Source organism: Herpailurus yagouaroundi, unplaced genomic scaffold, assembly GCF_014898765.1.
Source record: "Herpailurus yagouaroundi ecotype Mexico unplaced genomic scaffold, PumYag 267, whole genome shotgun sequence".
NCBI lineage: Eukaryota > Metazoa > Chordata > Mammalia > Carnivora > Felidae > Herpailurus > Herpailurus yagouaroundi.
Window position 1 is genome coordinate 1,095,420 of NW_024412484.1, and position 12,029 is coordinate 1,107,448.

A 12,029-nucleotide genomic window follows, 5' to 3' on the forward strand; every position below is an offset into this window, starting at 1 on the left:
CCCCCCCCCCCCCCCCCCCCCCAGAGAGAAGATGATTCTTCATCTCTAGAAAAAAATAATCATGGAGAGCGGATAACATGCAGAGGGTTCGGGGCTAACAGATCTTCCTGGTCTTTCCGCAGGGAGAGATCGGGGAGCCTGGACAGAAGGGGAGCAAGGGGGACAAGGGCGAGCAGGTACGGGGACCCCGCGCTCCCTGCTGGCGTTTACGTCGTCCTCAACGTGGCAGCATCAGCAGCCCGGAGCAGGACACGGCTGCTGGAACCCACGTGTGGGTGGCGTGCATGCACGCGTGTGCACACGGGCGTGTGTGTGTGTCTGTGCGTGCACGTACGTATGTCCCTGAGTGAGTCCCTTGTGAACAGACAAGCGGGAGGCATTCACGGGTTTTGGGAAGTAAGGCCAGTGGAGCGTTTGGTCCTCGAGGCTTTCGGCTCTGCAGGCCTGGGTCACGGCTGCCCTTCGGTGCTCAGGGCCACGGGCACCCTGACCGCTGCCTCTTTGTTTTGCCCCTTTTTCCTTTGCTCAGTCTGCTCAGGGGCCTTAGTGTCTTCTTGAAAAACAGTGTCACTCGGGGCCAGCTCCTTCCTGGTACGGGTGACACCTGTCCACTCTGCTGAGTGGCTGGGCCTCTTCGGGGGGTTGGTGTCCCCAGGCGGTCAGTGACCGTGTGCCCGTGGGGGCCACCGCCCGGTGCTGCTTCCCTTGCCTTCCTCCCTCCCTCGCTCCCTGGGCCGACAGTGGGCTGTGCCTGGGGCGCACCGCCAGCCTCGCGCTCTGGAGCCGGGTCCTGGCCCCGTGTGGGGGGCGGCGTGGCGCCCATCGTGTGTTTAACGCAGGGCCTCCGGGGCCCGCGGCTGGGCGTGTGGTGGGAGCTCAGATGATGCACGGCGGCCGCCAGCACCGCCCGCGACAACACGCCCCTGCCGCCGGGCCGGCATCCTTCCACCGACGGCCACGCGTGGGGGCCGAGCTGATGGCCTCGGACCGTGGTCTCTGCCCCGACCGGCCCTCCCCGTCGGCCTCCGCTCTGGCCCCGGGAAAGCAGCCGTGTCTCTGTCCTTTCCCTCCAGGGTCCGCCTGGGCCCACCGGTCCTCAGGGCCCCATCGGACAGCCAGGCCCCTCCGTGAGTATCCGTGCTTAATCCCGAGCCCCTCGAGCCGGCGGGGTACCGGCAGCGGCTCCTCACCCCCGGCTCCATCATCCCCCCCCCCGCAGGGAGCCGACGGTGAGCCGGGCCCTCGCGGCCAGCAGGGCCTTTTTGGGCAGAAAGGTGACGAAGGTCCAAGAGGATTTCCTGGGCCCCCCGGGCCAGTGGGGCTGCAGGTAACTAACCACAGGGTTTGTGCAAGGGCGGTGGTCTCCTTCTGAAGGGCCCTCATCTTTGCGGTGGCGGCCCCTCCCGTCCCCCTCCTCTCGTCTCCCCTCTCCCCTTCCTCCCCTCCCCCTCTGCCCTCCCCTCCCCCTCTCCCCTCCCCTCCCCCACTCCTCCTCCCCTCCCTCCCCTACCCCTTCCCTTTCCTTCCTGTCCCTTCTCCCCGTCCTGATTCCCTCTCCCCTCTCATCTCCTCTGCCCTCCTTCCCCTCTCCTCTCCCCTCCCCCACCCCTCTCCTGACATTTTAAGAATGGGAAATCTAAGACCAGGCTCTGTGGGCCTCCCGGGGCTTCCTCATTAATCGGAAACAGCGCAAACCCCCGTGGCCGCAGACGTGTCCGTATTTGCTCCTCCTGACCAGCGGTGTGGGTTCCCGCACTCGTTGCAGAGATGGTGGAAATGACTGACCCACTGTAAGCATTGTAGATGAAAAGAGTGCCTGGCAAACGTACGACTCAGGACTGACGGCTTTAAACGCCCGGGCGCGTCTTACCTCCGTGGATGCGCACGCACGCGCGCGCGCGTGGTCTCCTTCAGCTTTTGCAAAACCGGAATCACGCGGAGCGTACGGAAAGTTTGAGCGCAGCTCCTTGCGTTTCGCTTTACGCGTTGTGTTCGGGTTACTAAGTATTCTTTAGACGTGTCCCTTTTTATTTATTTTGAAAACGTGATTTTTAGTCACTGCCAGCATATGGTGGCGACATAATTTATTCTGACATTTCCCTGCTGTTGGCTCATTAGGTTTTACTGTTTAATGGGACAGTCTGGCAAGCGCCTTGGTCCGTAAATCTCCAAGTGCTCTCTCACGATTTCCTCCGGCTAATTCCGAGACCTGGCATCACGGGGGTGGCCTCGCATTTGGCTATATACGCTCAGAAGCACATTCTGAGGCTCTTGGATGCTTGCTTGGCGCGGTGGTGGGGAGACCGTGAAGGCCTCGTGGGTATTGGGATAGCACGACACCGACCTGCTAAGTTTCTGCCGTGTTCCTGTCCCCAGGGTCTGCCGGGACCTCCCGGAGAGAAGGGCGAGACTGGGGACGTGGGTCAGATGGTAAGCGTGACCAGGATGCGCCGGCCCGGCCGGGCGTGGCGGCTCGTTTCTGTTTCGGCCACAGTTTGCATTTTGTCTCTGCTCACTGGTTCTCCTTCCCCTAGGGACCCCCGGGCCCCCCCGGCCCCCGAGGACCCTCTGGAGCTCCAGGCGCTGACGGGCCACCAGGGCCTCCGGGTGGCATAGGCAATCCCGGTGCGGTGGGAGAGAAGGTGACTCACACCCCTCACTGTTCTCGCGGCCGATGTGTGTGCGTGCGTGTGTGTGTCCAGCTGCGGACACAGGCGTGCGGGGCGTTGCTGGGTCGTTCCCGTCAGACGCACCTTGACACTTGGCAGACCCGTGCCGTGGAGCTGGGGGCTCTGACCCCTGTTCCTGGTGGCCGTTTGCAGAATTTCCAAGCGCTACAACCAGCAGGGAGGCCCAGCCCCCTCCCAGATCCGGCTCTGATGGGTCTTGTCCGTTCCTGGCAGTGCGGGCGTGTCCACGTTTACCGTTCCTGCTTCACAGCCTGGGGTCCCCCTCATCCGATCGGATGAGTTGCAGGGCGTGGGCCCTGGGGATGCCTCCGTGAGCAGGGCGGGCTCTGTGTGTGCACTCGTGTGCGCGGGCAGGACTCCACACGGTGCCCGTGACCTTGCTCCACTGCTAAAGCCCTTGCCCTACTTCCTCGGGATAAAAACGTGCTCCTGCCCATTTGCAGTCCCTGGACACCATTTCCAGAACTTTCCGACATCAGCCCGTTAAATTGAAAGAAGTTCTCCGTCACTGCCCATCTTTTACGATACGAACCTTAACAGAGAAGCATCTCCTGCTAAAGCCCGCGAACTAATGATGAGCTGCCTCCACTCGGAGGCGTCTCCCTCCCAGCGCGCCCACCTCCGCCCAGGGCGGCTGCACCCTCTGAGCCTGTGGTGCTGCGTATTCGCTGCCTGAGCCCGGCCCTTCCCCCCTGCGCTGTCCCCTGTCCCTCCCACTGCCTTCTCTTCGTCGTGACGCCCAGCCTGCTCTGGTCCCCTCCTCTGTGTGAACGTCACGGCCTGCGAGTACCAAGGCCAACACACGCCCTGACAGGGACGCGTCTGCCCTCCAACCCCACACGCCGTCACAGTGCGCTGGCCGCTCGCTCGCCCCGGGCCCCCACCTGCCCGACGGCAGTGAGGGTCTGCTAAGCGCTTGGAGCCGGGGCCCCTGTTCTCGGTGCCACCGTAACCGTGTCGCGTTTCCTCCTTAGGGTGAGCCTGGTGAAGCCGGAGAGCCTGGCCTGCCTGGAGAGGGGGGCCCTCCGGTGAGTGGGCTGGGGGGGCCCCGACCACGGGCCCCTGCTGGGTGGGAGGCTCACAGTCTGCCCCAGTTGTCCCGTCCACGCAACGGGAGTCGTGTTTCCCCTCACGCTTACCTCTGTGGGGTTACCGTACCAAGAGGGCGTGTGTGTGCGAGTCTGCCCGTGTGTGCGCGCGCGTGTGTGTGTGTGTGTGCGCGCGAAGACGTTGGCGGTGAACACCCGCGAGCGAAGGCCGTAAGCCCCTCCGCCGTCTGCGGTGATCCAGACCTGCTCGTGGGCTGCCACAAACACGGGGGCAGTTGTCCCCTCATCAGCCCAGACTGGAATGTTCTGACCTTCGCAGGTCAGACGGGCGTTCTTTCCAGGACGGCCTGTGAGAGGCTCTCGGGCACAGAAGGCGGCTGGTGGATGGGGGTCTCCTGGCCTCTCGCTTCCGCCTCCACCTGCACACCGGGGAGTGGGCGGGTGTCCTGGGCCCCCGCAGCCCCTCCCTCCCACCTGGAAGCCAAAGGTCCCCTCCAGGGGCCCCAGAAAGCCGGTGGGCCCATCAGGCCCACCTTGGAATGCCAGCGGGGCCAGGCCATCGCCGGGGGCCACCAAGGGCTGGGGAGCACGAGCAGCTTCGGGGACCCACTGGGCCCAGCGTGTCGCCCCTCCCCCACCCCGAGGGCACTCGCTTTCCCGTGCAAACAAGGGGGTTCGCCTGAGGCCAGCACGGCACTCTGCGAAACTGGGGCCGGCTCCGAGGGCACCGACGCTGGCCTTTCCTCCAGGGACCCAAAGGAGAAAGGGGCGAGAAGGGCGAGTCGGGCCCTTCTGGTGCAGCTGGACCCCCTGGACCCAAAGGCCCTCCTGGAGACGACGGTCCCAAAGGCAGCCCCGTGAGTAACTCCGAGATGCCAGGGCGCCCCGAAGCTGGCGACCTCCGGGCCCCGGCTTTTCTCATTCTCTGCTGGCGCACTAAAGCTCCCGACCACGATGGGTCTTGGGGTAGCGTTTGTAGAGCGTAGAGGCTTTCACACCAGCGGCTGGGCCGGAGATGTGGAGGTGAGGAAGAGGAGGGGTGGGGCGGGGGGCTTCCGGGCCTCACGTGCCCAGCCCGGGAAGCTTGCTAAATGGGCTGCAGGAGCAGCGGTCTACGCGGATGCCACCTTCCCGTGGCCTGTCCCGCTTCGTCTCAGAAGGGACTTCTAGTAGCATGTTCTAGAAGCCTGAAGGTCTGGGCCTGGTCTCAGCCTGGAGCCCCGGGAGCGGAGTCATGGGCACGGCGCCTGCCCTCCTCCGTGTGCCCCGAAAGCGGAGCGCTGAGCCTTCCTTGCCCGCGTGGGGTGTGGCTGGGATGAGGTGGTCTCCGGGGAGCTTCCGGGCCGTGGGCGCACTCCTGGTGTCACACAGAGGGCGTTGCAGGGGCTGGGTGAGGCGGGGGTCCTGGGGATGCGGCGGCAGCCCCCCGGTTGCTCGGGGCCCCGACGTGCCTCTCTGTCTGTTTCAGGGCCCTGTCGGCTTTCCTGGAGATCCTGGTCCCCCTGGAGAGCCTGGCCCCGCGGTAGGTGTTCAAGGCCACGGAGCCCCCACCCCCGCCAGCCTTTGCCCTGCCTTTGCCATCCGTAGGAGTTCCCGCCTGGCCGCCCAGAGAGGGTTGGGTTCTCGGGAAGGGACTGGGGACACGGTGGGCATTGGCGTGTGACTCGGGAGACAAGAGGAACTTGCTTTTATCCCCTCAGGGTCAAGATGGCCCCCCTGGTGACAAAGGGGACGACGGTGAGGCTGGGCAAACGGTGAGTCCACTCGTGACCTCCAGGGACCCCGGCTACCTGGTGGAGGGTGTCGAGCGCTCTTGGGATTTGCCACTTGCTCTGTTCCTTTCTGAGAAAAAGCCGAGCCCAGTTCCCTCGTAGGAGCCATTCTTCCCCGCGAGCTCCCTGCAGGGCTCTGGTGGAAGCTGGGGACAGCTGTACTGCTGATTTGTCACTTGTCCCCGGGGAGCCCCTGCCCACCCCAAGCCCACCCGTGAATGTCAGGATGGCCTTATTTCTGCCTAATTGGTGCCTCTCCCCCAAAGGGCTCTGCCCGGGTCAGCCCCCTGGGCTGGAATTACACTAGACTTGCCTCTTATCCCCGACACTGAGTTTCTGAAACATCGCTTCCAGCCACGTGTGCCCGGTTCGGAACCGACCCCACTGGGCCTCCCCTTCCTCGGGGATGGCCCCAGAGTCCTCACCGATTTCCCTCACCCCCACCCTGCACCAACGAGGCAGGTCGCTGCTGGGCACTTCGACCCTCGGGCACGGGCCGGCGTCGCCCGTGTGAGACGAGCAGCAAACAAAGCCCCGGAGATGCCCGAGTTCCCCTGCTCCCGGGGCTGGGACTCGGGGCCACCCTTGTCCTCCCCGTGCCTCGGGGTCCACTCCTGTCGCCGGGGATGTGGGCAGGGGGTGGTGTGGACGGTCGCTGGGCATCCAGAGTCATTGCTACGCGGTGGGAAAGTGCTGGTTGAAAATGCAGCAGAACCGTGGCCGCGAGCCAGGGTTCCCGGTCCCGCTGCTGCTGGAGCCCCGGTGCGGGATGACTTCACCCGGGACTTGTGGCAGCTCCAGAGGAAGAGGGAGGCAGCCTCGGGGCCGGCCGAGGACGGGGCGCACACGCCGAGAACTTCGTGCCAGGCGTCCGTCTGACCGACCCTGATTCCCAAATTCTGTGTTCTTTCTCTGACCCCAGGGATCCCCGGGCCCTACTGGTGAACCGGGACCGTCTGGGCCTCCAGGCAAAAGGGTAAATAAATAATCCTGTACGTCGCCCCTGCCTGCGAGATTTCTGCGTGAGGCCCGCCCCTCCCCTCCGCCCTTCCGCCTGGCCCCGCGTCCGCTAGGCGGCCCTCGCCGGGCACCTGCTTCCGGTTGAGGAGTGCTCTCCAGCCCCGTCGTGTCATCAAACCTCAGACCTGCTAGGTCGGTCGCCCCGTGCTTTGGGGGAGGCCAAGTGCTGATGCCATCGGTGGTGCCCGTCGTGGGGGGAAAGACACCCAGGAAGCCGGAGAGGGCGTCGCCCCCTGCGTCAGACCTCTCTCAAAAGTCAGAGCGGGCGAAACGGGCCTTTCTCTGCACGTTGAATACTTAGCGTCTGGGGGGTGCTGTGGTAGACTGGCCTGCCTGGTGTGTGAGCGGGAAAGGGGCCCCAGCACTGCGGGCTGCCAGAGGCCTCCCCAGACTGACCCGGAGGCCTTTTCCAGAACTGAGACCGATGGGACTCATTCCGGGGGCCTCATCCATGCTGGCCAGCGGCCCGGGAGCCCCCCACCCCCACCCCCGCCCCCCGGCCCGTCTCCCTGCAGACACAGACCTCATGGCTCCGGCTGCTTCAGACAGCTCCTCACATGCTGTTCCCTTGCTCTGTTCCAGGGCCCCCCCGGCCCCGCAGGCCCCGAAGGCAGACAGGGAGAGAAGGGAGCCAAGGTAATGTGCTTCTCTGCTCAGCCGTGACTGTCGAGCTTCCCAGAAGAGCCACCGCCTGCATGGCGGCCGAGTCGGGCGTGAAGTGGAGACGTGGGGACACAGGAAAGCCACAGAGGCAGCAGGGAGCTGGGGCCGGCTCAGAGGGAGGCCTGGCTCTCGCCGCAAAGCGGGAGGGAGACGGCTTGTGGTGCCCACAGGCCCGCAGGCCGTCCGCCCCTCCAGCCTAAGGAGAGGGCAGCTGGGGTGCTGGGGTACCCGGCCTGGCGCTTGACCCAGTGCCCACCGCGGGGCCGGGCAGAAGGCGGGGCGCACAGGGCCCTCGAGGGGCCGCTCCCTGTGACTCTGATGGCCCCGTGGGCCTCCTGGAGCTGCCCTGTCGGTAACTGATGCAGGGACAGGAGCCCTCCAGGCCCAGGCCTGCCCAGGCAGTGGTGGCTGAGCCCGCCATGAAGGCAGGGCCGGCTGGAACGGCCGTGGTGGCCGAGATCGTTGGAGACTGGGAAGCCCAGACGACCGAGGAAATTAGGGGGGTGGAGAGTTGGTCAGGGTGGCTTCCGTAAAGAACTTGGGACAGCCCCAGATATCTGAGGGCATCTGGGGTCCTCTGGGCGGTGGTCGTGGGCCAAGGTGGCCACGGCCTCAAGCATCTGTGTCCCTGCAGGGGGAAGCCGGCTTAGAAGGTCCTCCTGGGAAGACTGGCCCCATCGGCCCCCAGGGGGCCCCTGGGAAGCCCGGCCCCGATGGCCTGCGAGGGATCCCTGGCCCTGTGGTGAGCGAACGGGGGCCGGGGAGGGGCAGCGGCTGCCGGGCGGGGGCGTGGGCACAGGATGGGCCCTGTGGGGCTCATGCTGAGGGCCGGTTGCGTTTCAGGGTGAGCAAGGTCTCCCAGGCGCCCCAGGCCCCGACGGTCCCCCCGGCCCCATGGTGAGTGATGATCCTGAGGGGCTCCCCGGCAGGGGTGGAGGGTGGGGTTGGGGAGGAGAGCTCTGATCCCTTCACCTCTTCCCCGCAGGGTCCCCCAGGACTCCCCGGCCTCAAAGGAGATTCTGGCCCTAAGGGGGAAAAGGTAAGACAGGACTCCGGTGCCTCTGAGGCTGTGACTCGGGGCCCCTCACGTCCGGGGTTTCAAACTATCCGCCACCTGTCCATCCAGTGCCCGCTGCTGGCCGGAGACAGGTCCTGGAAGGCTGGGAATGTAACCAGTCTGTGCTGTATGGGGGACTCGGTCACTGTCCTCGGTGGGAGACCGTGGCCGAAGGGTGTGCAGGGCCTGAGCAGTGTGCCCGCTGTGGATTCTGCAGCACAGCAAAGCCCGCTCCTTTTCTCCAGCTGGGGGGTGATTTTTTTCTGCTCACGCTGATTTATGGACAGGTAGAAAGCACACAAAGCAAATAGTTCTTTCTTTTTAAAAAAATTTTTGTTAATGTTTATTTATTTGAGAGAGAGATGGACAGAGCACAAGCGGGGGAGGGGCAGAGAGAGAGGGAGACGCAGAATCCGAAGCAGCCTCCAGGATCCGAGCCGTCGGCACAGCCCCACGCGGGGCTCGAACCCGCGAACCGTGAGATCGTGACCTGAGCCGAAGTCAGATGCTCAACTGACTGAGCCCCCGCAGGCGCCCCCCCAGATAGTTCCTTCTAAAAAGGACTGGGGAGTCTGTTTCTTTTCTACTCCGTGCCTATCACCACTCGATCCCTAAAGTAAGGAAAACTGGAAGAGTCCTTCTAGAGCTTTCCACAGGCTCCTACGAAATGAACACACGTAAGCCTGTGTAGAGAGCGTCCCTTGTAGAGAAACATGAAAAATTGTCGTATCTATAACACCCTGTAGCTTTTTCCCTTAAGTCCATAAACGTCTCTGTGCCCATAACAAAAGGCATACACGGTGGCCGCAGAAAAACTGGGCAGCGCACAGCAGACGCACAAAACAGCGTCACTCAGGAAACCGTGTTATCACCTTGGTCTGGGATCTGTGTCTCCCTCTCTCTTTAGACCATGATTTGACCGAAGGCCGACTGTGTCTGACCTGCTCGTCTGTCCCTTGAGCTGTCTTTAGGCCGGTTTCCACACCGGGAGGTGTTGGCCGGTGACTCCGTGGCTTCCTGTGGCCGGGACGTGCCACGTCCCGCCGGCTCACGTGGTTGGCATGGAGGCGCGGCCACAGCGAGCGCCGCCTCATGCCTTTCTTTCCAAACAGGGTCATCCAGGCTTGATCGGACTCATCGGACCTCCGGGCGAACAGGGTGAAAAGGGCGACCGCGGTCTCCCCGGCCCCCAGGGCTCCTCCGGCCCTAAGGGCGAACAGGTGCGTGAGGTGGGGCCCCCCAGGGAGCGTCCTCGCGGATGGTGAGAAGCGGCTTACGACCTGGCGCTCCGTGCCCAGCGGACCCGAGGCCGGTTAAAGCTGCGAGGATGTCCTCACGTCCGTCGCGTCTGGAGGGGAACAGCGGAGGGGACGCTGCCCTGGTGGCCCCAGAGGGGGCGTTGCTTCACCCCGCTCGAGGGCCTGTGACCCGGCTAACTGCCCCCAGGTCATTGGCAAGTCTCCACCACGTTTGCCAGACCCGCGGGCCGGGCTCCCCGCGACCCCGGATGTGCACGCCTGGCCCTAGACTTCCCTGGGAACCACAGTAGTGATTGGAGTTTGCACCCCCAGCAAACCTTGGCCAGAGAGATCCTCCCGGCCCCGCACCACCGAGCCCCGGGAGGGCAGGGCACAGGCGGACCCCGTGGCCGGAGAAGGGCGATGTGTGCGTGGCAGCGGGATAGGGGACGAGGCGGGCCTGCCGTGGCTGTGCGCTTCCCCGTGTGAGCGAGGGCTTCGTTCCGGGTATAACTCTCTGCTTCCCAAGGTGCTCACGCCCTTGGCTGCGCCCACCTTGGCCCCCGCCTGACCCGCAAGGGGGCAGCACTCGTGAGGCAGAGCCGCGGGGGCAGGGAACGAAGTGGGGCCGCTGACGGCCGCCTGTGGCTGTAGGGTGGTGTCCTCCAGAGCCCCTGTTCCATCTGCCACCGTCTTCCCCAAGTGGGAGCTGTCCAGGGCGTGGTGACCAGTGACCTCGAGAATTAGGAGGGTGTCCAGGGTCTCCACCACCAGAGTCAGCCGTCACAGCAAACCGGTCTCTGCAGCGTCTGGCCGGGGGGGGGGGGGGGGGAGCCCCCCTCCCCCCTCCCGGGCCCCGTGTGGCAGGGGGGAGGGGGAAGGGCGGGCTCTCTCGGCCTCCCTCTGCCCTGGCGGGCGCTTACGCCCCAGGGGGAAGCTCACGTGGAGGCCGGGCTCCAGGTGAGCCTTGGGCGCCCTGCGGCTGCGGGGGTGCCGGAGGCTAAAACCAGCCGGGCTGGCCTGTGTGGACGGGGGTCTGGCTTGCAAGCTCTACGTGCGGAGGAACGGAGGGGAGGCACAAAGGGACCCCAGGACACTGACGTCCCCCGCCCCCCAGGGCCTGTGCTCACACCACGAGTGGGAATCAGCAACGGGGGGACCACTGGGTGTGGGGCTTGTGTATTTCAAGTCGGAACGTTAGAAGGGGTGACTACGAAATCGCCCCCCCATGGCCCGAAGGTGCCAGAGTCTGGCCGGGCCCCGGGCAGCCGGGCGGGGGAGGGGGTAGGGGGGGACGGACAACCTCCCGGCACGTGTTCGGGCCCCTGGCGGGCCGTGTCCGCTGGAGGAGAGACCGTGAGAGCTGAGGAACTCGGCTTCCAGCAGGCGAGTGTGTCTGTGGCCTCCCTTGTGTGATGGCCCGTGTTTTCTGCTCCTTTTCAGGGCATCGCTGGTCCTTCCGGCCCGATCGGCCCTCCGGGCCCTCCCGGCTTGCCGGTGTGTATCTGGGAGGGGCGGGTGGTCCCTGGTCGTTCTGGGGGGGAGTAGGGAGGCCGGTGAGCCTGGGCCTGGGCCTGGGCCTCAGTATGTGGTGGGAGGGTCACAGGACAGTCAGGAGACCCGGGGTTGGGTCCCACTGCCCAATGGACACTGGGCCCAGGGTGGATTTGCCCATATCTCCACATCAGGGCCGTGAGCCACACAGCGAGGTGGGGTCTCTGGGCCCCGGGTCCAGGTAGGGGAGGCAGGCATTTGAGGGAACGTGGTTGTTCCACCGCACACATCCGCTGGGGGGGGGGGGGGGTGAGGACAGTGTCCCCATCAGCATGAGCCGGACTGCTCGGCCCGGACGAGGGGTGGGGGGGCTATCCATAGGGCACCCCCGATTCCCAGGGCACCCTGCACACCAGGGTCCTCCCCCACAGCCTCCAGCCTCCGCTTGCCCCTTGGGTCCGTGCGGCCCAAGGTGGCCCCGTGGATCTGACGCTGGCCCTGCTCTCCCTCTAACTCTGGCTGCCTGAATGTGCGGTGTCTCTGCTGGGGTGGGGGCAGTGTGACCACGTCAGACAGGCCCCTCGGCCTCCCGGTGGGTGAGCGCCAGCCTGCCCCCCAGACAAGCCCGTACAAGCTCAGGCTCCTAGGAGAGGGACTGGGGCGCAGGGGAGGGGGAGAAGGCCCAGCCCGGCCTGAGCGGGGCCGTGGGTCGAGGTGGGTGCCTGGAGGCGAAGGGGTGCCCGCTCCCTGACGCTCCGTCCCCCGCTCTCTGCAGGGTCCTCCTGGGCCAAAAGGTGCTAAGGGCTCCTCGGTAAGTGGCCTGCACCCCGAATGGGCCCCCTCTGCCCCGGGGGAGGAGGGGCGCGCATCCCCCTGGTTGACCGCTTTGGGCCGCCTTCGCCCCCTCGACCCCTGATGGCTCGGTCTTCATGCTTCTCTCCCAGAGCTGAAGGTCCTGAGCACGTCCGCAGCCCGGGTCGCTGCAGACAGAGGCATTCGGGCCGTCGCTCCCCACCTCAGCAGGACGGTGTGCCTGAGCTCCCGTC

At 65.4% G+C, this 12,029-nt stretch overlaps 1 protein-coding gene across 2 annotated transcripts in view; it reads left to right on the forward strand.

Annotated features, from left to right (window-relative positions):
- The window catches only part of COL5A1 (collagen type V alpha 1 chain), a 148,310-nt gene that overhangs the window by 121,087 nt on the left and 15,194 nt on the right, over positions 1-12,029 (forward strand). For both annotated transcript variants that reach the window (XM_040461514.1, XM_040461515.1), the window contains exons 44-60: positions 123-176; positions 1,074-1,127; positions 1,220-1,327; positions 2,377-2,430; positions 2,535-2,642; positions 3,665-3,718; positions 4,489-4,596; positions 5,208-5,261; positions 5,440-5,493; positions 6,434-6,487; positions 7,114-7,167; positions 7,829-7,936; positions 8,038-8,091; positions 8,180-8,233; positions 9,364-9,471; positions 10,933-10,986; positions 11,759-11,794. In XM_040461514.1, coding sequence (XP_040317448.1) covers positions 123-176; positions 1,074-1,127; positions 1,220-1,327; positions 2,377-2,430; positions 2,535-2,642; positions 3,665-3,718; positions 4,489-4,596; positions 5,208-5,261; positions 5,440-5,493; positions 6,434-6,487; positions 7,114-7,167; positions 7,829-7,936; positions 8,038-8,091; positions 8,180-8,233; positions 9,364-9,471; positions 10,933-10,986; positions 11,759-11,794 — 1,170 coding nt within the window. The remainder of the gene's footprint in view (positions 1-122; positions 177-1,073; positions 1,128-1,219; positions 1,328-2,376; positions 2,431-2,534; positions 2,643-3,664; positions 3,719-4,488; positions 4,597-5,207; positions 5,262-5,439; positions 5,494-6,433; positions 6,488-7,113; positions 7,168-7,828; positions 7,937-8,037; positions 8,092-8,179; positions 8,234-9,363; positions 9,472-10,932; positions 10,987-11,758; positions 11,795-12,029) is intronic.